We start from the raw sequence: 25,457 nt of genomic DNA on the forward strand, positions 1-25,457 counted from the left end.
CAGAAAATACCTTAGTTTGGAAAGTCTTTTTAGTCCAATGGAAGTGGCAGGTGCTTTGCAGTTAGTTCAGTAGAAGAATCATTGATCCTCTCAAGTGGATGTTGTATAGTTTTCATGATACTTAAGGAAATTATGTCTCCTATCAAAGAACACAAATCAGCTCTGGTACCAAAACATCTATCTACCTCAGTATACAAGCCTATGGATCAAGACTTACTCAGGGGCCTGAATTTACATATTATTCCTCATGATTTTCACCTCAGCCCAACAAGTGAGTCACACTTTGTCCAGTTGAGTATGCTATATAGAAAACTAGCAGTCACATGGCCCAAATTTAACCACAAAGACAGTTAACTTTTTAGCCTAAAACCTTTCTATCATTCTCATTCCTATTCCAACAATACAAACAAGGAAACAGGGTGATGATCTGTGTCCAGCCAAAGCCATGAAAGTATCTTAAGAAGATCAAGTTTTCTTGCTGTCAACCTCTTTGGCTTTTGAGAAGAACTTGAAAGTGAATTTTTTTGAGGCTGATGCTTGTAGGTCTCCTTCAACTTTTGCATGGTTTTGCTCACAAGACCTAAGATATAATTCCCTTGACATGGCAGCCACTAGGCACGTAGTTAAAGACAGCAATCTTTTAAAAGTCCCACAGAGAGAGAGAGAGAGAGAGAGAGAGAGAGAGAGAGAGAGAGAGAGAGAGAGAGAGAGAGAGAGAGAGAGAGAGAGAAGGAGGTGTATCATATTCACCTTCCTCATGCTCAGGATTCATATCACTTTCCATCCAGGATTAGTACTTAGGTGTAAGAGCTAGAAAGTTTGGCATGTGTTGTATCCTTATTTTGGCCAGTCATGGAAACATACCCTTTCACTCCACTTCTTTCCTATCACCCCTCACACTAGAGTTCATAAGGATTCACAGACCCAGGTTCAGATTATTATGGGATACCAAGAAGCCTTCCCACCTAAACAGCTATTCAGGTTAAAGTAATGAGTTTGGTATAAAACAAATACATTTCTATAAAGAAAACTAATTTTTTTAAAAACAAACCCACACTTCACATGATGTGGACACCTTTCAATCTCTCTTCTTGCAAAGCGACCAGACTACACAAATACTGTCTCTGCCTTACACTAGAAGTGCTGTGAGGCCCAGATGCAAACTCACCCTGGTGGAAACAGAGGGATCCTTCTTCTTCTATTGAGTGTGTGGAGACTGTACTGACATACTTAAAGATTACTATATTGCCAAGTAATTAGTCTGCATAAAAAATTTCCTCTGTTTTTGAATATTACATTTTTTATGTCTGTACTGACTCACAACCCATATTATATCCAACACCAACGTTCCAGGAATTTACCAATATCCACCAAATACTATACACAATCACTATAAAAAGAGAATTATCTACTAAAACACTGAAAGAATCACTGTTATATACAACAGACAAACAATTTGCATAATACTTTGGTATAAGTGCCTGTCTTCTGCATACATACCTCCTTACCTGTTCAGTATTTGTAAAGCATTTCATTAAGTCAAATACCTAGCTTACACTGCATAAGGTGGATTTTCTCACCACTTCACATCTAGGTGTGCTAGACACGATACCTGACTGAAAACCCATAATGCACTACAATTATGTGTAAGTCTTGAGTTTAACATAAAATTCTTTTATAATTTTCATGAATTTCTATTTGACTTCTTTACAATATTTTAAAAATCATCCAAGAGGAGGGTACTCCTTGAATTTTCATATCTTTTTCCCTGTGACATCAACTGTATGCAATGCTTTATAAGCCCTCTTCAACAATGAGTATACTTCCTGATTGTGCCTGATAACAAATGGTCTTTAAGCTATGAAGAAAGGCAATTTATGGGACTCCAACTGATGAGGCAAAAAACAAAATTTGAATGTCAAAAATTCAAACAACCACTCAAAAGTATACTGACGATGCCTCAACTAAAACCTGAAGAAAGAAGCTGAATATAGAGTGCTAAGAACTCCTGCTATGGTTTACCTATCCAACATGGAAGGGATGAAATAGTGTGTCAATACTATACTTCTTTGACTCAGAGGCCATGGAAATCTTAGCACAATCTTTTTTTTTTTTTTTTCAAAACTCTGAGTATGAAGGTGTTTATTCTACTAGCTCAGTATCCTAATGAACAACTTGGAGGCCCCTATCCACAGTATACTCAATCAACACTCCAAGCCTCTGTGATCTGAAGATATGGAACAACTTCAATTTATGGGGTCAGGAGAAGGTACTCCCAAAAATAAGAGGCCTTATGGGCAACAACCATTGAAAAGCATATCCCAGTAGGTTTTTCCAACTGTGAACAGGGCATCTGTACACTGGAAGCTTGTTAATGAGACACTTCAAACAGGCCTACTATGGACATACCCCAGTGTTACAAGATTATTGATCTCCTGCCTTCCTATCTCTGAGAGAGGCTACTATCATTGAGCAGCCTGACAATGGTCTGTTTGGTATTAGCATACATATTCAAATGAAGATGTATTCATGCATTAATCAATAAACAGGAAACGAAGTTAATACCATCTGTTTAGGTGAAAGATAAGCAAATAATGCTTGTGTCACTATTCATCAGTTCAAGTTAAGTGAAACCACTTGTAGATGTGAAAGCTGTCTAATTCTAATGAAAGGACATCCACAGATAGTTCCTGCAGCAAAATTACAGCAAAGAAAGTTAGGAGTAGAGCAATGGCTTGTATTTGTATGAACATATACAGAATGATAAATGGAAATATGAACAGATCAATGTACCAAAAAACTGAACCTTGGCTGCTGTAATGAATCTTTAAGCCTAATAGTACACACTAATCTAAATACATAATTTAAAGCCATTTCTTCAAACAAATACAATCTGCTTGAATTTTTTAAAGTAACATAAAAATGTATGAAATACTTGAACACATTAAGATTATCACAGAAACTCTAATTTCAAGTGAGAAGTAAATTCTGAGAGTCAAAATCTTACCTTGTTCAACAGAACGCTCCTTTATTTTCCGAATATAGTGTAGGGCTTGAGTATAAACAAGTGTAGGTTGTTCAAAAATAGGCTCTTCTGTCTCATTATTGTGACATGGGAATTCTGGAGGAGCTTCTTCAGCTTCACGAATCACATCTATAGAAAAAATTCAAATTTTATAGTTGCAGAATATATGAATACATAAATTGGAACTTTGATTCACAGAACAGTGATTGTTTTAAATAGGGATCAAATAACTCCCATGAGGAGAGCCCATTTTTTTAGACCTCAAGTTGGATCTGACTTTCCTAAAAAGAAATTTTCAGCTGTGATGCACAATTTCCATATTAGTAGTCAGAAAACTAAATGAGCCACTTCTAGCATCCGAACCCTTGGAAGAGGTAACAAGCACTATACAATGAATGGTGCCCCCATTTTCATTAAGTTAAACCATACTTTAATATCTAATTAAAGTGAGTTAGTGAGTTGGATTAATTTCAGAAATTTAGGGAAACAAATAAAAAACACTTTGACATATACAAATTAGGATAATAAGACAGCCTAGTTGGAAAAAATATTATTTAAAACAAAAAAAATAGGGCTTACATTCCAAGGAAATAAAAATATTTGACATGACAGACAATAGTTCAGAGGGAAAATCATTGTTCACCTGAGGAACTTGGGGATCAGTTTCAGAAACCAACTGCACTACCACAGATAACCGAGAAGCATTACCAAATACTCCAGCATATCTGGAACATCCAAAAAAATATTGGAGCATAGGATTTTACCCACATGTAACAGGATAAATACAGATCTATATAACCAAGATTGGTTATAAGAAAATGAAGAGAGGTAAGAGGAAGAACGTCCAAAATTAAATGAACAATGAGTTTATGGTCAAGGGCTTATAGTGCTTCTACTTTAGTATGTACTTTGACATACTTGGAAATCCTTTAAAAAAAAAAAGATGGATGTATGAATTTCCCATGAGGATGGCTGATTTTCCATGACAAATCCACACGTGGAGGGTGATAGGTTAGTAGAGGTGAATAGTACAGTATATAAACCGAGTCTGATGTGCCACTGATGAATTGCATGTGAAGCTACATAAACCTAATTAATGTAGAAGCTTTATGTACACAAGTTCATCCTTGAATTAGCAGTTTGAGGATGCACGTTGCCAGGACTATAGGCTCATATCTTCTGAGGCTTTAATATATTATGGAGTGATGGATAACATTGATCATCTTCATGTAAAGTTTGAATCTGTTTTTGTGCTGGCTTTGGAGTAGAAGAAGGGCTGGCTGTGCAGGGTGATTTGAATGTACAGGGTGACAGTAAGGGAGGAGCTGGTGTATTTGGGTGCTGGGAGTTAATAAGAATAGAGAAAATCCTTTGGATATTTTATTCTGAAAGGGGCCTGACTATTTAGAACAAACGGTTTCCAAACACTATTCATAAGTATTCTCTGGAAAGAGAAAGTGAAAAGGAAAAGATTTTTAGATCTTGCTTTTGTACAGGGGAGAGGAAAGAATATTTTGCTGTATGTAACTGATGAGAAGAGGAAGGCTAGTGTGTTCAGTGGCCTTTAGGTCTAGAGAAGTAAAAAATTTGTTCCTGGGCCTTGACAGATATGGCAGCGTAAACCCTAATGGGATCTTTCCCAATTTTTTTTTAAAAAGACTTCTGATTTCATTGATCCTGAGAGTGCTACTATTTTCAGGAAAGAAGTTACTCTTGCAAGTTTTCATTTTCTTGGGAGGGAGGGAATATTGCTGCATTACCTAAGGGACTAAGTTTGACCTTATGCCCCTCTGAATATAGGTCAATTTCAACTACCTGTGTTCTATCTAAGGTTTTTAAGAAGCTGTTCTCTAAGCATCTTTGTAGGATAGTTAAAGATAACCTGCTACCAGAATTGCAGTTTGGGTTTTGCAAAGGCCTCAGTACTTGTAATGCACTTTTGTCAATATCCACCATCTTGCAGAGTGCTCTTGATGAGGGTGCAGACACATACATGGTTGGTCTAGATTTTAGTACAGCCTTTGACTGTGGGAATCATGAAGCACCTATCTACAAGCTAAGGTTATTGGGGATTGGTGGAATTTTTATTTTTGTTTTACATGAATTTTCAATAAGCAGAACCAAAAGGGTCTGTATTGATGGCCAGTATAGTAGGTTTAGTAAGGTCATTTCAAGTTTTCCCAAAAGTAGTGTTCTTAGACCTTTGCTATTTATTATCTATAATATTAGTGACATGTGGTTAGGTCTGGAGAACAAACTGATTATGCCAATGATGTTACCCTTCTAGCTGCTGTACCTTCTCAACACCTTAGGTCTGTGGTTGCAGAATCCTTGGATAGAGATTTGGCACATATTCATGAGAGGAATAGGCTTTGGGGCATGAAGCTTAACCCACCTACAAGTCAAAGCATGTTAGTTGATCCAGAACACTCTTTCCTTTGCATCCAGACTTACATTCAAATGGCACAGTTTTAAATGTCAGTGACTTAGGATTTAAAGTGTAAATTTTTATTTTAAAAATTTACTTTGAGAAGAATTATACATAATACTACTCCCCCTGTTTCTCAAAAAGTTGGCATCTCACAGAAATGTTTCAGAATGTTTTGGAATGAAAGGGTTTTAAATCTTTTTCTTCCATATTTAGAGAGCTGTTCTCCAATGTGATCTTCCAGTGTTAACTCTCATCTCAAACTCTTGGACTAAGTCATGTTGTCAATCAGGTTTATTATGTCAACCCTTAATGTTGACTTGTGGCATAGACGTAAAGCAAGTTTATTATTTTTGTTGAATAAAATGTACTACAACAACATCTCCTGCACTCTCCTTTACCTGACTTGGCTGTCATTGTTTACAATACTGTACTAGGCTGACTGCTGCTGCAAACAGTGTGCCATTTTCTAGCATCAGGTTTAATAATACTCAATTTGCTAGATGTTCCATCTTGGCTACAACTAAAATGTGGAATAGTTTGGCTAGCACAGATGTGGAATCTTCTTATATCCAAATATTTAAGCAAGGAGCAAATTCATTCCTGCTCTCTACTGACATCTCCTGAATTTCAGGTGTATATATTGGTTTTATTTTCTATTTCCCTCATATTTACTTATTTATCCCTTCTTTCCACAACTTTTCTCTCTCTGCAGGCTGATTTACCTTTGGGGCCCCTCTTAGGTTTATGGTCTACTGTATTGACTCTGTCCATAAGGGTTTTCAGCTGAAGTTTTAAAGAAAGGAAGAAGAAAATACATTTCTGTTCTATGTGACCTTACCTTGGACAACAGAAATGCACAGTGACCTATTATGTCTTTTACATTATATGCCCCCATTCAATCTTTACCTTATCATGAATCTTATGATTTAAGTCTATAAATACTGGATTACTTTTAAATCTAGATCTCAACATTCTGAAAATATTCACTTCTTGCAATCAGGATGTTTATGAGGTCTTCCTATGACACTCACTCCAAGTCACTCGATATATTAATCAGCTTTGGGTGGAAGCTTCTCCACAACTCTTATAGTTACGCTGTCAAGAATACATCTTTCGAACAGCATCATCTCTTTCCCCATCAGTTGCAGAATTTATAACCATTTTCTTCTTTGTACATATGCTCTTAGCATCCTGAATTCCTCCCAAAGCCTTAACTATGTCTTAAAATAACACGCTCATTATCTGCTGACTTAACAATCAGAAGATCCTTCTTAGCACTCTTTGTAACTGCATCAGCATATGAAGAATTTTATGCATCAATGCTGAATCCCCCTTTTATCTAACCTATGACCTCATATTTCACTTCATCCACATTTACAGAAGTATTTTTACCTATCTGCTCCTGTGTCAGCCCCAACTTATCTTTATAAACTTTCCCACTCATTTTGCAAATAATTTCTCAGCATTTCCTAATCATCAACGCACACAATTGTACTTTTTGTAAGTATACTCTTTGTAAGTACAGTATTCACTTTTCATTCCATCAAGAGTGGAACATTTCATGCATGCCCAAACATTCACATTGTCTTTCCTCATGCCCATATGGCTCGAATAGAAACACTCACCGTGGGATTGGATTGATAATCATATTACATAAGTTATAAACATTAAGAAGACACCGTAGAAATGGTACCTGGGATTCAGTAACTATTTTCTATAATCAGAAGAGAGATTATTGCGAGAGGAAATAATCCACCAATTTTACAGTTTGGATGGTACCCCATGGTTTTTATGACTGAAAGATATAAAAAAGCTAATGCTGAAAACAAGTGTGTGGTACGTCTTTATATAATTACATTTATGTCCACTGACAGTTACAGATTGTTAGCAAACTTCACCTATATCCATTATAATTGCCATGCTTTTTTAGTCGTAAAATAGTCTCTTAAAGATGAAAAGCATAACAGGAAAAAGATGAGACACCCTCACAGGGTGTAGCAAATCCCTACAAAATTCAAATTATTGAAAAATCTGATGATGGTTTTGATAGGGATGTCTCAATGAAAGAATAGAAGATCAGTTCTTGCATATACAGTATTAAAATAATACTTATTATTCAGAAGATGAAACCTATTCATCTGGAACAAGCCCACAGGGGCCATTGACTTGAAATTCAAGCTTCCAAAGAATATGGTATTCATTTGAAGGAAAAAACTGGAGGTAAAGGATATAAAAAAATAACAGATCACTTATTAAAAAAGAAAAAATAAATTAACAAATTAATAAATAAATAAATAGATAAAAATTTAAGTACTGTGCATAATTACATAATTAAAATGCAAGGAGATTTGTATTAGGGTAATAAAGCACTGCATCTTCACTTGAACTTTTGAAGTTCTAATTTCATGACATCCTCAGGGAGACTGTTCCACAATCCAACAGTGTGAGGAATAAAGGGCCTCTGGAACTGAGAAGTTTGACATCGAGGCATATTTATTACATATTGGTCCTGCTGTTCAGCAAATCTGGTTGCTCTCGGCAGGAAAAGAGGATCAGTGATCAATTGTGAAAGATCTCTATTAAAATACAACTTATGGAAAATTGACAAACGAGACGAACCAGTGACGGTCCAAGCCATAACTGCTAATATTAGGAAACAGAAACCTACCACCACAAACCACTCTATCCAAAATAGATAAATATCTGGTAGAAGCAGACATCCACACCAGAGAACAGTATTCTAGTAAAGAAAGCACAAATGACCTAAAACAGGTTGCATGGATCTTATCACAGTTATAAATATATGAGGCCTTATGTGCAATACGTAACTTCTGTGCAGCATTTGCTGATACTTTCATTAGATGTCACAAAGGCAAGATGTGAGTCAAAAATTACACCTAGAATAGTTAAAGCTTCAAACTCATTCAGCAGAGTCCCATCCAGCTGAAGGGGAGGATGGGGGGTGGAATATCTGTATGAGATCTGTTAATCAACAGTGTTTTTATTTTACTGGAGTTCAGCCTTTTACCCCACTGACTACACCTTCACTAATCTAGCCCATGTCACAATTGAGGGTGAGGGCAGCTTCATTTCTAATAAGTGGAGACTTTACTACACCCACAGGTGTTGCATCATCGGCATACTGAACAACCTTGTTTTCCAGGCCAAGAAAAAGGGATACATTGGCCATTAAAAGCTGATGTACTAAAAAATTGTGCAAGAGGTTTTTAAAAATGTGATCCCTCCAGAAAAGGAGTATAAAAATTCAAATTTTCCGCTAACTCCTTGGTTTGTCAACATAGGCAATTATTATCAAGACGAGGAAGTAATCAACTAATGAAATGTCTAGGATGAATATGCAGCAATTTGATCACTCAAGAGCATAACTGCAATTGTACAATTAATTGCCAGCAGGTCGATGACCATGTGTTCCCCCCTTCTTTAAACATGAAGTGATAAGCAGCTGCAAATTAAAAACTGCTTTTTCTGAGTCCAGAGTCTCTGTCCACTTCAGTATAACTGCTCCTCTTTAGCCACAACTCCAGTCTCATGTTCCTCTGCAGGGAAACTTTGCCACAAAACTGGAACCCTCCATCTCACACACTGCCCAGGAAACTGACTCTCCACCTCCCAACATTCCATTAAAGGGGAAGAGTGGGGTTCCTAGAGTTGCTACTAGATTACAAAGGGATTGCCATGTTCAACAAATTAAGCAGTTGAATTACCAGTGATACTATAATAGATGGTTAACCACTCCTGCAAAGAGGTCTTCTTAACAGGTTCAGAGGAGTATAGACTGCAAAACCAAAAGGAAGGTCTCATTTAGGAGTAGCAATTAATGAAATTCCCCCATCTAGGATTAGTAACAATTAATGAAATTCTCCACTTCTGGGTTGTTGAAAAAAACTTTTAGTGAAATCAATAAAAATCAGTCTTGGTGTTGTTCTGTATGAACTTAGAAGCCTTGAGGGCTGAGGCCCCAAGTTTTGTAGATTTTGAAGAGGTCTCTCAGCAGATATAAGAGGTCTGCATGCCACTTTGGGTGGTGTTACTTCAAATTTTGAGCCACAGAAGTTTTCAGGTGCCATTATCATATCTAACATGTGATTTGAAAAACAAAGTGAAGGAAAAGTGGATACTTTCCAAATATCCTAAGAGATACAAGGTGTCATCTCCCAAGCTGCACAGTTTAAGAAGGTCTTGCTCCTAAGAGATCCACAAGAGGAGAGCCTCATGTACAAAATATCCTAACAATCAATGAAATGGCAAAACAATTCAGAAATGATCACCTGGTGACTCCAGCTGATGGTTCTAGATTTGCTGGAATAAGTCTATCCTTTGTTTCTTGAGAATACATCTATAATAAGCTGCTGCATGATCTTTTAGTGCCACATACTTATGCACTGTTAAATATTTTTCGTAGTCATATAAGAAATCAACACCCAGATTCATTAAGAAATTTTGGTGAACCAATTTCGTCAAACGAAACATTGATGAACAGTGTTGGCATCATTTTCATTGACTTTGGCAAAGACGATGAATATGAACTGCACACAATGTTCTCTGAGAGAGGGTGGAAGGGTTAGGACATTGTTTATGAAGGCAATGGTATACAGTGGATTTGTGAAACTGAAGGAACTAGGCTGGCTCATGGGCAAGATTGCCACCTATGTTGAATGTAAATCTAAATTCAGAAAAGCCATGGCAGAGAAAATGGTAACTGTGTCAGTTTTTTTTAAGGCGTTACAGATATGAAGAGATGGTTTGAAAAGGCACAAACTGTAAAATGAGATTCCGACATCTCGAGAGCGACTGGGCATATTATTTGACCAGCAGAGCATGTAATATATGCCTGTGGGACAGGAGAGTATTAGTTTAACAATTATTTTAGCAGTCAGAAAATCAGAATGCAAACATACATCAGTCAGTATCAAACAACAAAACACCAGCCGAATGCTAGTAAACGAGTAGAATGGCCAGTAAAACCATTTGCTGAATATTAGGGCAACAAAGAAATGGCCTGTGGTATGGTTGAATACCAAGATGATCTCTAGTATGGTAAAACACCAAGAAAAAAGTAAAAAATAAAAAAAAAATCCATTAAAATGTGCAGTGGATTTCTCTAACCTAGAAAAAAAAATCACTTGACATCCATACTCAGTGCTTCTTTCTGTTCTATTACCATAAGTTTTTCTCTGCTATAAACCACTCTCTGGACTAGAGTTTCCCTTGGGATCAGTCATTACTTCTGAAAGAATAGTGTTGATACTTACCAATAAATACAACGAACTAGCAAAGTAGCCTAGTGTTTTGTCTTGAATGTCCTGGTAAGCATCCTGCACCAAGGGATATTTAGTCTTTTTGACTCTGCTAATATTTGTGAGATGATGCAAAAATTAGAATGTAAAAATCTTACAACATTAAAGTAGCAGCTTTGTGGGTTTTGAAGTTTACAGAGAATTATAAACAAAATGCAAGCATCAACTGAACAAAATGAAGATTTTCCATATCAGCAACACCAATTACAATGATACCTCCAGCACTCATACACAATCTCAAGAGAAAAAAGTTTGCAAGATACCAAAATGCTGCTTTGAAGAAACTGCTCAATACAACATCCCTCATTATATCAAATACACAACATTACAGAGATAACTTGGTGATCAGTCAAAATACCAATGAGAGTGAAAAGAAGTAAGAATTCAAAACACGTGTATACTAACAAAGCCACCGACTTCACAAGGATGAACATTTGACAAATGAGGCAACAAGCTCCGTTTGTTAATGGGGCTGTTCTCACCCACCACTAACAAGGTCTTCGCTCATTCAAACATATTGTCAGAACCCAGCTGTCTCAACTTTATTGAAAGTTGACAAACAATATCGAAAAGCAGATTTGTCATTTTGTCTGGAGACATCTTTGTTCCCAATTTGAAGTGAAATGTCATAAACAGGTGTGGAAAAAGTTATATACATTACCATGCATGCAACAATAGTTCATTTGAAAGAAGGCACCATTTCATTCAAAAAAGAAGAGAAATGTACCTTCAATAAAAAACTCCAAGATCGTTTATCACAAAGACGCACACACACACACACACACACACACACACACATATACATATATATATATATATATATATATATATATATATATATATATATATATATATATATATATATATATACTGTATATATATATATATATATATATATATATATATATATATATATATATATATATATATATATATATATACAGTATATGTATATATATATATATATATATATATAATTATAAAAATAAAACTGAATCACGAAAATATGGAACGTGATGAATATATAAACAAAGGCAATACCATGAAGGAAAGTGAAACAACAGAGTAGTGCTAGACCTTTCGACTTACTGTCCTTTACTTAGCTAAGTAAAGGACAGTAAGTCGAAAGGCCTAGCACCACTCCACTGTTTCACATTCCTTCTGGTATTGCCTTTATTATATATATATATATATATATATATATATATATATATATATATATATATATAGAGAGAGAGAGAGAGAGAGAGAGAGAGAGAGAGAGAGAGACTCTTGTAGTACTATACTCACTAGGTGGTGGTTCAGGAATCAATCTGGGTCCCTTTTCCTCCGCGACGGGAACATCCTTCTCCGTCTTTTCTTCCTCCTTTGCTTTCTCCGTTTTCTCCTTCGGGAGTGGTTTCTCTATCTTTTCTTTCGTCTTCCTTTTCTTGTGATCCTTGTGCTTAATTTCAGTGTTGGGTATTCTGTTTTCGCTAAAAAAAAATAAAACAAATGTTATTAATTCTTGTGCTTTTAAAATGAATTAAAATAGTTTTTTTTTAAATGTTTAAAGTAAAAACACTGCACATAACACTGATATTGTAGTGTTCTTCATAACAACATCATAAAAATAATTTTTAGGCTTAACTGAAAATGAATGTACGCTGAGCAAAATCTACAATTTTATTGTACCGTTTATGCAGAAACTTCAGGAATTTAAACATTTCGAGAGCAAATACAAATAGGTATATTCGATATGCCTTAAAAGAAATACACTCCTAGGACTGGTACGACAATGGCCAGGATAATGTTCATCACATTTAGAAGAACAGAATTACATCTAGCACAATGATTCTTCAAATGGGGGGCGCCAGAAGCTTCCAAGGGGGGGGGGCAAGCAGGGTTGCCAGATGGTGCCTATTATTTTTTAATTGCGATGTTAATTGCAAAATTGCCAAAAACATTGTCACTGCGTCCATATGTTTTCTAATTATCGCAAAACATGGCAAAAATTCAAATTACAAGTTAATTTTCATTTCAAATATAGTACGGTTCATACTTATTAAAAAAATTTAAGAGCCTTGAAACAAAAATCTATCATTTAAGAGCACTGAAACAAAAATCTATCATTCATCCATATACTCATATAAGCAATGAAGTATAATGGTATACAAATATGCAACATATTGTTAACAGTTTATAGTTGGCAAAAATTTCAGGGATAGGGGGCGTGGGGTCTACACAGTACATGACGCCGGGGCGGGGGGGCGCAAGGTGAAAAAAAATTTAAGGACCACTGATCTATCAGGAAGGTGAAGACCAGGACCCTAAAACTTCGATAAAATTTTTTTGTTTCTAGTTACTTGGTTTAGATTAAAACAGCCTCCCGCCGGCACACGCCCTTGACCAAAAGCACCTACTTTCTATCCTGGCAGGCGTTTTACATCCTTATGTCTTATGTCGCCCCTTCCATCCAAAAATGAAGAGGATTCTCCATTGCCAATGGAATTTGAGGATTCTGATTTACCAAAAGAATGTGGGACTTACATTCGCCCTATATCGCTTTCAGCTTATTATATTTAATAGGATTCATTTGAATCATTTGCCGTTGCATTATTTTCACTCCTACAAGAGGCTGGAAAACCAAAATAGCATCACTCACGCCCCTGTGCATATTATGAAAATTATCCAACAGCTAGAGATGATTATATATATATATATATATATATATATATATATATATATATATATATATATATATATATATATATATATATATATATATATATAATGTGTATGTGTGCCTTTGGGGCAGAGTTTTTCTTGTGTGCAGATTTAGTTGAATTCGATGGGTTTTTTTTATTCTTGATCAACTTTTTATTAATTTGACAATGCTTTCTAAATCTTCTACGTTCTTGCAAATGTAGGTGACGGAACAGCTGCGATGTTGTGTTACCAGTGCATGAAATAAACAGTTAATCTTCGTTTCTATATCTCTCAACAACGTTTGGAAGAACGTAGAAGATTCAGAAAGTGTTGTCAAGCTAAAAAAAAAGTTGATCAATAACCAAAAAGCCATCAAATTCAACGAAATTTATATGTGTGTGTATATATATATATATATATATATATATATATATATATATATATATATATATATATATATATATATATATATATATATATATATATATATTTATATAATATATATATATATATAGATAGATAGATAGATAGATAGATAGATAGATATAAACACACACACACACGCACACGAACTTTTCAACGATCAAAATTTCCTCTTAACACCTAGTATGTTTTATCATAAACAAAGGACATTCTTATTTAAACTTAAATAGAACCCTGGGGAACAAAGATTAAAACATATAACCTCAAAACTCAGCCAACCTCCAGCAATATTTCATGATAAAAAAGTAATACAGAGAGTTCACAACCCACTAAATGGTACTTTGATCAACTGAAATCTGCCAAATAAGCTGGTCTTCCGAAGAATCTGGTGCCGAATTATTGGACAAACATACTTACTTACATACACACACGTGTATATATATATATATATATATATATATATATATATATATATATATATATATATATATATATATATATATATATATATATATATATATATATTTAGTCTTCCTCCATTTAGAGGGTATGACACCAGAAAGTAATAGCCTTCCGGTTGTCTGCAAATGGCGAGCTTTTTTCTTGTGAGGCCACCAACAACCACCGCCTACAGTAGATCAGTGGTAACGAGCAGTTAAACCCTGAGTTTGTTTCCACCAGGATCCACACTACACTCCCACTCTCTTGAACATCTTGCATCCAATTCTTTTCTTTCAAACCACCAATTTGGCTTCTGCAATCCAAGATCTGCCAGTGACCTTTGCTATCCCAATGAAGTTTGGCCATCTGCTCTGTGAGTTGATATCCAGCTCTTTCTCTAATTGCTTTACACCTGTTGCTATTGACAGCAAAGCACCTGTTCCCATAACCATTTCCAGTGGTGTTCCCCAGGGTTCTGTTTTCTCATCTACTCTTTTCCAACTCTTAATCAGTAACCTACTGCAGTTCACCACTTCTATCCATACATTTGCTGATGATTCAATCCACAATGTATTCCCTCTTAAAAACAAGAGCTTAAATTACCCTGGTCTTGAGAGCTTGAGCAAATGTATCTCCTCCCAGCAAATTTTCATATTATTTTCAAATTGTTATATCTACTGGGATTACAGACCTCATATTTTTGGTGCTTCTCTTTTGTCTCCTTCCTTAACAGAACTGAATCTAAAGTAAATCATTTTATTAATGATTCTACTCTACGTCATTAAAACCTATGTGAAACTAATCAATCCTAGGAATTAAACTATGAGCACCAAAGAGAAGCGTCATGCGATTCAGGATAAACCACAGAGTCTCCTTCTTGTCTACTCAACAACAGAGGCAGAAGGAGGCACAGAAAGTTCCCTCTTAGAAAAAGTAAAATAAAATACAAGTAAAAAATGTGCCGAAGTTTCTTCGGCGCAATTGAGTTTTCTGTATAGCTGCTATAGCGTATAATCAAGGCCACCGAAAATGGATTTATCTTTCTGTGATCTCGGTATAATGCTGTATGAGCCGCGACCCGTGAAACTTTAATCACGGCCCGGTGGTGGCCTATCTTATTGCCAGAAGCATGATTATGGCTAACTTTAACCTTACATAAAATAAAAACTACTGAGGCTAGAGGGCTGTAATTTGGTATGTTTGATGATTGAAGGGTGGATGATCTACATACCAATTTGCATCCCTCTAGCCTCAGTCGTTTTCAAGAACTGAGGGCGGACAAAAAAAAAAAGTGCGGACGGACAGACAAAGCCGTTTTTCTTTTACAGAAAACAAAAAATGGAATCTAAAACGAAAGGCAAATTCTTCCATATATTTTCACGATACCTTTTGGTAACCTGAAGAATGGCTGTGCAAGGAGCACTGGATCTGTAACAGAATTTCAGCAGCATGGATTGCCACCAAGTTAGTACCTCAAACCACATGCTCAGAGAGCAACACAGTTGGAGGGACAACTCACAAAGGATTGCGAGTCCGTGATAAACTTAAGCTGACCTAAGTTGGGAACTCTTACAAGGCGGAATGAATCGATGACCTTGGAATTTTTTGTCATGGAATAAGTTTTGTCAATTCTCGGAAGTCTTGAAGAGATTTTCTTAATAACAAGCAATTTTCAATGAACTGTGATGGAGGAATAAAAGTTTATAAGTACCTCTTCAGAAGTCTGCGTCGCTGGGATAAGGAAGTTGAAGTGAAAGCACAATGTCCCTGGAGTATTTTTCATTTTTAGAAGTGTTATACCTTAAAAATATATATGTCAGCCTTTATTCATATCTATTCTCCTTATAGCTTATTTTATTTGCATTTTTACATACACCTGTCTGTTTTCTGCTACATAAACACATACATGATGGCACCTTTCGTCATCGTGACAAACATAATTACAAAACTCATATATACCAAATAACATGGCTCATGGCAAAGATGAGAGTTCATCTGATGATATGTCAGAAATGAAATCTCAGTCCTCTCCTCACTGATCAATATCGGGTCAATATCGTTGGCAAAAACAAATTATATTCGAGAATAGAGCTGGCTAAAACTGGCATTAGTCTGCTTTAGATTATCATGCTTAATTTCTTTTATCCTTCAAGCAGACGTTTTTAAAATATTTTATACAAGTTACAATGCTGCAAAGAGCCTTTTAGCTCAATCAGATCTTTACAAGAAATCCTTTTAATACAAGCACAGGCTAACTTAGCATACACCGACTGAATCTTTTTTTCTCTCCAAACAATGAATTGAAGTGAACTGAATATAGAATTTTGGCCAAAGGCCAAGCACTGGGACCTATGACGTCATTCAGCGCTGAAAAGGAAATTGACAGTAAAAGGTTTGAAAGGTGTAACAGGAGAAAAACCTCGCAGTTGCACAATGAATCAATTGTTAGGAGAGGTTGGGAAGTAAGGTGGAAAAAAGAGAATGTGAAAGGACTGCAGTAAAAGGAATAAAAGGGTTGCAGCTATGGCCCGAAGGCACGCTGCAATGAACCTTAAGTAATGCCTACAGTGCACCGCATGAGGTGCACTGATGGCACTACCCCCCTACGGGGCTCTCCATACAATGAATACTTGTTTAATTCCACGGATTCTTCCCTTGTATTCACAAGCCATACACAATACACCTTATTTGTATTTACAAACGTTTCCCGCAGGAAGTTTCACCAACATGTAATTCAACTGTAACTGGTAACAAAGAATGCACAAACTAAGACACATGCACATCCATACGCAGTAAAAAAAAAAAAAAATCGTACATCAGGCATTCTAACAAATGTTCATTACACTTTTCAGGGTGGTTTGTTTCTTTCGAAACTTGTTATGAAAATCGTGGCTAACTTTAGCCTTAAATAAAACATGAACTACTGAGGCTAGAGGGCTGCAATTTGCTATGTTTGATGACTGGAGGGTGGATGATCAACATACCAATTTGCAGCCCTTTAGCCTCAGTAGTTTTTAAGATCTGAGGGCGGGCGGACAGACAAAAAGCCATCTCCATAGTTTTTTTTTACAGAAAACTAAATAAAAAGAGACCCGGGCTACATGTTTCTTCCTCTTTTCATTTATTTATTTATTTATTTATTTATACTGCATATTTTTCAATCGTGTGTGAAGACAGTATTAAGTGGGGTAATAATTTGTAAGTTCAGTTCTCAGACATCGTGAAGAACCCTTTCAATTTCGAAGTTTTGCATTTGAGTACAGTTCCTGCGCCGTCTCTCCCCAGACGTAACGCTGAGGTTTTTTTTTTAGCAGACGACACTCTTAGATACTTTTTTGTATGTTTGGTCACGCTTTCTAATTCAGCGACCTTTTCAAATTATGTTTTCTGTTTCATAGGATCTGCTTGTTCTGATGCATTTGCATATTTCCATATATTTTTGAATTTATATTTCCATAGACGTAATTTGATTACACATTAAAAAAAATAAAAACCGTAGCATGGCTTCAATGAATGGATTCTGCAATTATGTGACTCAATCACTGACAATAAGCTGTTAGGTCCCGTTGCTAAGTAACCAATTGGTTCTTAGCCACGTAAAATAAGTCTAATCCTTCGGGCCAGCCCTAGGAGAGCTGTTAATCAGCTCAGTGGTCTGGTAAAACTAAGGTATACTTAATCACTGAAAGTCCGTGTCACAGCTCTGTGGCTTAGTACTACGATCGGTGAACTTACCACGAGCATCTCATCTTGCTTCAACAGAAAGAAGCTCCAGACACTGCTCTAACATGTCTCCAAATACTGTACTACTACTACTGTTCTTTGTAATGGCTCATATGTAATAGACAAGCCTACAGGTTGGAGGCCGTGGGCGCAAGTGTTAAAGCAACTTAAAGGACAAGCAATTTCTGGTTATGGCGCAGCTTAGACTTACGTGAAGAAGAACATCTAGCCCAGTGGTGCCTAGTTATTCTCAGGATCTTGACCCAGAAAGGTGTTGCCAAAACATGTGAGTCTGCCACTACAGTTTTGTGAATTATTATCATTTTAGCTATTACTGTCTCGTAACGCTGGATAAACTGTACCCAATTAACAGCTCCATCATCTTTGTTATCCTACTAGCCTTAGGCAATTTCAGTTAATGTAAGTTACTTACTAAGTTTCCTCATTACCATTTACAAAGTGTGATCGACGACTTTGCAGAGATTATAGTTTCGGTAATATTGGTGCATTGTGATGTCCCTTGCCATTACAAGTAAGAATGTTCAAGTTATTAATCGAAAAATATGTCAAAAACATGAATATGGAGAGCAATATCAGTTACCTTACATTTCAAACACAAAACTTAACTCAGCACTTCAGTAATTGTTACACAATATTAAGTGATTGTCTGCTAGAGATAAACTGGTAGTAGCGAAAATTTCGGTTGTTTAATATATATATATATATATATATATATATATATATATATATATATATATATATATATATATATATATATATATATATATTGTACATACTGTACACACAACATACACACACATTATATATATATATATATATATATATATATATATATATATATATATATATATATATATATATATATATATATATATATATATATATATATTCTTCTGGACAACATATTCTAATTATGTGTTTTGATGCAATATAATATATAAGCAACTCTGAATATTGCATTTCATTGGATAATGAAGACTGGTACCAAATTTTTAAATTATTTTGGCAACCACAAAAATATCAAAACCACCACGAAAAAAACAAGTCCTAAAGCGCCAGTTACGTCACAACAGACTAACACCCTCCTCCTTTCCCCACAACACAGGAAAATCAAAACAGAAAAAAATTACACTTGGGTCTAGCAAACAAAAGCCACTGAATTGTTTCTCCTGTAAATATTTTTTTCCTGTGTATCACCAACTGAATTCTACTACATATGCATCAGGATTTTATTCAAAAGGTTAACCTTACGAGGTTAACTCGCAAATTCAAGCAATTTTTCACTTACTGCAGTGCTTCACATTAAAAATATTTTTCTGCAAGAAGCGTTTGTCAAGTTCATTTTCACGACTGGACACGGGTTTTCATATACTTTTTTTTATGCTAAGTACCTTTATCACTGTATACTGTATTTAAAAAAATAACTTTATCACTGTATATAGTATTTGAAAAATAACTTTATAACTGTATATAGTATTTAGAAAATAACTTCATCACTGTATACAGTATTTGAAAAATAACTTTATCACTGTACATAGTATTTAGAAAATAACTTTATCACTGTATGTAGTATTTGAAAAATAACTTTATCATTGTATGTAGTATTAAGAAAATAACTTTATCACTATATATAGTATTTGAAAAATAACTTGATAACTGTATATAGTATGTAGAAAATAACTTTATCACTGTATATAGTATTTGAAAAATAACTTTATAACTGTATATAGTATTTAGAAAATAAATTTATCACTGTATATAGTATCTGAAAAATAACTTTAGCACTGTATATAGTATTTAGAAAATAACTTTATCACTGTATATAGTATTTGAAAAATAACTTTATCACTGTATGTAGTATTAAGAAAATAACTATCAATATATATAGTATTTGAAAAATAACTTGATAACTGTATATAGTATGTAGAAAATAACTTTATCACTGTATATAGTATTTGAAAATAACTTTATAACTGTATATAGTATTTAGAAAATAAATTTATCACTGTATATAGTATTTGAAAAATAAATTTATCACTGTATATAGCATTTAGAAAATAACTTTATCACTGTATATAGTATTTGAAAAATAACTTTATCACTGTATGTAGTATTAAGAAAATAACTATCACTATATATAGTATTTGAAAAATAACTTGATAACTGTATATAGTATGTAGAAAATAACTTTATCACTGTATATAGTATTTGAAAAATAACTTTATAACTGTATATAGTATTTAGAAAATAATTTTGTTGTATATATTATTTAAAAAATAACTTTATCACTGTATATAGTACTTAAAAAATGAAAGTGATGAGCTGAAGTTGGCTGATAATAAAAGTTTCTCTAGTTTGTCTTAAAAAATTCAAAAAAATTAAATAATTGATATATATAATATATAAATATATGGATATATGTACGTATACTGTATATATATGAAATAATTGATACACACACACACACACATATATATATATATATATATATATATATATATATATAAAACAAATGACCATTTATCAATGTTTTGAATGGTAAAATTTTATATATATATATATATATATATATATATATATATATATATATATATATATATATATATATATATATATTTATAATGTTTTTACTGTTCAAAACATTGATAAATGGTCATTTGTTTATTGATATGTCTGCCAGGTTTTGTGAAGTAAAGCAGAAGAAGAAAGACAGAAATTTTTTTTATGCTCACTCGCACATCCATGAAGAGTTATCTTCCATTGCACTATCTTTGTAAACTTAATATTAATAATAGTAGCATATTCAAGGCGAGTTGCCGTACTTTAAAGTAGTAACAGCAGTTTCAAAAAATGGAAAAAGAATAAATAAAAATTCCAAATAATGAGATGAAAGTAGCCATCAACAAAAAATTTTTCTAGATTGCTGTAGAAAAGAATAGTCGCCAGAAATGAAGGAATATATATATTTTGCCGTAAAAAATATTCGCCAGAAATGAAGGAATAAATAATGTATATTAATCCCTTCTGCACCATTCAAATGATACAGCTTATTGATGCTTATGCCAGCTGCTGCACAGTGCTAATAACATACAAATAGTTCTATCAACAAGTTTAAAGCTTTTGCTTACGGAGATTTTAATGACGTTGACAATACACACACACACACACAGAGAGAGAGAGAGAGAGAGAGAGAGAGAGAGAGAGAGAGAGAGAGAGAGAGAGAGAGAGAGAAGGTGGGGGGGTATATGCATAAATACAAGTTACATAAATAAAATTATGTGACTGGAAAATACAAGATACATATATACATATATACATGTAAGTATATATATACATATATATATATATATATATATATGTATATATATCTTGTATTTTCCCAGTAACTCTATTCCGTAGAGAAGCAATCGAAACACGGGGAAAATTTCTGTTATTTTTTACCGAAATTTCTAAAGCTTTTGTTTACACAGGTCTGAAAGATGTTTACCATGGAGAGAGAGAGAGAGAGAGAGAGAGAGACGAGGAGAATTTTATGTTTGTGAGTCCCTGTGCTGTGAAGTTTTCCTTACAAAGTTATATGTAAAAATTATAATAATATATATATATATATATATATATATATATATATATATATATATATATAAGCACTGAGTCACAAATGTCTTTTAATATCAATTCGCTCTGCCTCGGAAATAATACTTTAACATACGTATATGAAAATATATTATTTCCCAGGCAGAGCAATTGGATAGTAAAGGACGTTTGTAACAATGCTTGTATATGAATCACGGTGATGTGATAAAATTCATTCATATATATATATATATATATATATATATATATATATATATATATATATATATATATATATATATTATTTTTTTATATATATTTATACATATATATGTCATACGCTCAGAAAAATAACTACTGACATATGAAAAATAACTTCTGATATAATGCTTAAGTTCTTTCGTCATGACACGCAGCAATGAATTAAAATATACCTTAACAAGACATGTGAACACGTCAAAGGCAGCCCTGAGGTAGGATTGCACATGACAAATCAACGTGTCTTTGGAATCTCCAGGGGTTAATTATCATGAATATTCGATAGGCGTTGAAAGAATAGGGAGTCGAAAGGATGCACGACCATGAATAAAGCTGTAAGGGTTTATGAAAGCCTGACAGGTGGGGCAATGCGTGTTAACATGAATGGTGGTGAATGTTGGCAGTTGATTATCATAAGCATCTGGATGTAATTGAACTGGATGGCGGCAGGATGAGAGTGCCGCAAAGTATGTGATACATGAACATTAGCATCGTACGTGCAAAAGCTCCACAAGAGAAGATAAGTGTCTATGGCAACAAAAGAGTGAATGTATGAAGGGGTTGCTGAGCCTATTCTCCTTCACGGAAGTGAAGTGTGGGAGTTGGTGCGAATGAAAAGGGTGACTGAACTTGTTAAGATGAATTGTTTGCGCAGTGTATGTGAAGTAAGAAGGACTGAAACTGCTCAAATTGTGGAGTACGTAGGAGAGGCGGTAACTGGTTGGGTTACCCCATGTGAAAAAATGTATCAGATGATCTTGCGATGATTTGCTCACATGAGGAAAATGGAAGACGACCGAGTTGTTGATACCAAAAAAGATAAAACAAGTAAAAAAGGCGCCTAAGTTTCTTCGGCGCAACCGAGTTTCCCGTACAATGTATAATGCTGTATGAGCAGTGGCCCATGAAACTTTATCCAAGGGCCGGTGGTGACCTATCCTATATCGTTGCCAGAAGCACGATTATGGCTAACTTTAAACTTAAATACAATAAAAACTACTGAGGCTAGAGGGCTGTAATTTGGAATGTTTGATGATTGAGGTGGATGATCAACATCCTAATTTGCATCCCTCTAGCTTCAACAGTTTTTAAGATCTGAGGGCGGACAGAAAAAGCGCGGACGGACAGACAAAGCCGGCACAAAAGTTTTCTTTCACAGAAAACTAAAAAACTATAGTTCAAAAGCGTTTGGAGGAAGGAAGCGAAGAAGATCTAGAATGTGCTGGTTTGACAGCATGGAAGAGGTACTGGTTTTGAAGAATTTCAGTAGCCAGGAAATGAGTGTGAAATGTGAAGAGATGTTAGGTGCACTGTTTGCAAGTGTTAGATCCGCTGCTGAGGAGTTTCTGTCAGTTTATCAATCTCGATTTACCATTTAAAGTGTGAATGTGGCAGTGGTTATTGCCATTCTGGGTGGGGGGACAACCTTGAAAAAGGAAAGAGCTTAAAATCTAAATCATATCTGTGTATGTATGTGTATATATATGTGTGTGTATATGTATATGTATATGTTCACAACTACGTGTGTGTTTTAAGGATTTTCATACCTCATGCAGAAATATATGTACAGTCACAAGACACTTTCATAGGTTCGTGTCCTCATATTGGCTTCTATATATGTTTATATAAATACGTTTATAGGAGCAATGTGCTTATCCACTGAACTCGAATACCTAGTCATACCAATGGGAGTTTCTCCACTCTGGCATATATGAAAGCGATTTTCAAAAACCTCTGTTTTATTCTGATCAGTCGCAAGCCTCCATGAAAGAATTTTCATGACTTCGTCATATGGCTAAATTTAACCTTTAGTAAAATAAAAACTACTGAGGCTAAAGGGCTGCCATTTGGTATGTTTGATGACTGGAAGGTGGATGATCAACATACCAATTTGCAGCCCTCTAGCCTCAGTAGTTTTTAAGATTGAGGGCGGACAGAAAAGTGCGTACGGACAGACAAATAGCCATCTCAATAGTTTACTTTAGCAGAAAACTAAAAAGCATGTTTTCCTTGAAAAAATGGAACAGACAGAATCCCAATAATACTGGTAAAATGGCTGTATACACAATGCAGCATTAAAAATTCACTTCAAAGCTGAATAAGAACCCCTTTCCAAAAGCCCAACTGAGCACACATAAAACCGGACGTGCCAGGCGAAACGTTTCTGTTCTACGTGCAAAAGAATAACAAATCGTCCACTTGATTTTGGATGGGAATACAAGGAAACTGAAGCTTAATGGCAAACGCAGAGCATGAAAAACTCCACTCCCCTCTTCTACAAAATAATCCTGTGGTGAGTGAGTAGCAATCTTTTCGCACTTGTAATATCAGAGACACACCAAAATCATCTTCAACCACTGCTTTTCAGTTTACTGTAAAAGAACACTATTGAGATGGCTTTGTCTGTCCGTCCGCACTTTACTCTGTCCGCACTTCTTCTTAAAAACTACTGAGGCTAGAGGGCTGCAAATTGTTATGTTGATCATCCACCCTCCAATCATCAAACATACCAAATTGCAGCCCTCTAGCCTCAGTAGTTTTTATTTTATTTAAGGTTAAAGTTAGCCATAATCGTGCTTCTGGCAGCGATGGATAGGCCACCACCGGGCCGTGGTTTAAGTTTCACGGGCCGCGGGTCATACAGCATTATACCGAGACCACCGAAAGATAGATCTATTTCGGTGTCCTTGACTGTAGGCTGTACAGAAAACTCGATTACGCTGAAGAAACTTGGGCGCATTTTATCTTGTTTTATTTTTAGAACTAATCTTTCCAGCACAAGTTTCTCATACCCAGCAAAAAAACAAAGTATCACGTGAATATCTGAAGTCTTTGTCACAGGGTTTTTTTCATTGAAGTAGACGTTTTTTCTTATGAATAATGTACGTTCATTCCGTTCTAGCCACATCGTTGAAATAACATTTTTTTCGTGCTTATACCACTTACAAAAAATATTTAAAAATAATTTTAAAAATTTATTATCACTGCCTGAATCATGATTTTATATTTAAACAGAATTTTGGGATTCTGGAAAAGATGGTGAGAACTACATACGGGAACTCTATTCTGTATAAGCTTGCTATAAAAAGTTCGTGACCTTTCGCCTCGTTCCATAAGAGTATATACTAATAACATATGCTATTCTGATGCCAAGACGTAAGAATCCCAAGACGTAAGAATCATGAAAGGAGTGGCGATGCTATACATTCAGTGCGCTTGGCAAGGTGCGTTCTGTTATTTGAGACGATGATGAAAAGAAAATTATGTTCCCTGATGAAAACGACCGATTTGATCTGAGAGGTCGTCGAGCCCTAAGCCAGTCTGCTTTCAGGCCACAGACCCTCCTCCTTTTCTTCAGCTTCTTGCTTGATATGAAAGAATAAAAGTTTTTCAAGAGCTTCGGTAAAATTACTGATAGTCGGTGTTGATTTCGCTGCCCTCCTGATAAATCAGTGATGATCGTTTCTGCTTTATTTATCTGGTGGGATGCCGCAGACCTCTCGTAAAAAGTAGTGGTGGGTTGTGCTGATGGTTTCAGATTTCGTTTCTGAGAGCT

At 35.0% G+C, this 25,457-nt stretch overlaps 1 protein-coding gene across 23 annotated transcripts in view; it reads right to left on the reverse strand.

The window, feature by feature from the left end:
* The window catches only part of per (period), a 221,500-nt gene that overhangs the window by 131,295 nt on the left and 64,748 nt on the right, over positions 1–25,457 (reverse strand). For all 23 annotated transcript variants that reach the window (XM_067130139.1, XM_067130140.1, XM_067130134.1 and 20 more), the window contains exons 5-6: positions 12,065–12,249; positions 3,008–3,154 (exon numbers count right to left, since the gene is read on the reverse strand). In XM_067130139.1, coding sequence (XP_066986240.1) covers positions 3,008–3,154; positions 12,065–12,249 — 332 coding nt within the window. The remainder of the gene's footprint in view (positions 1–3,007; positions 3,155–12,064; positions 12,250–25,457) is intronic.

Source organism: Macrobrachium rosenbergii, chromosome 28 (genome assembly GCF_040412425.1).
Source record: "Macrobrachium rosenbergii isolate ZJJX-2024 chromosome 28, ASM4041242v1, whole genome shotgun sequence".
Lineage (NCBI taxonomy): Eukaryota > Metazoa > Arthropoda > Malacostraca > Decapoda > Palaemonidae > Macrobrachium > Macrobrachium rosenbergii.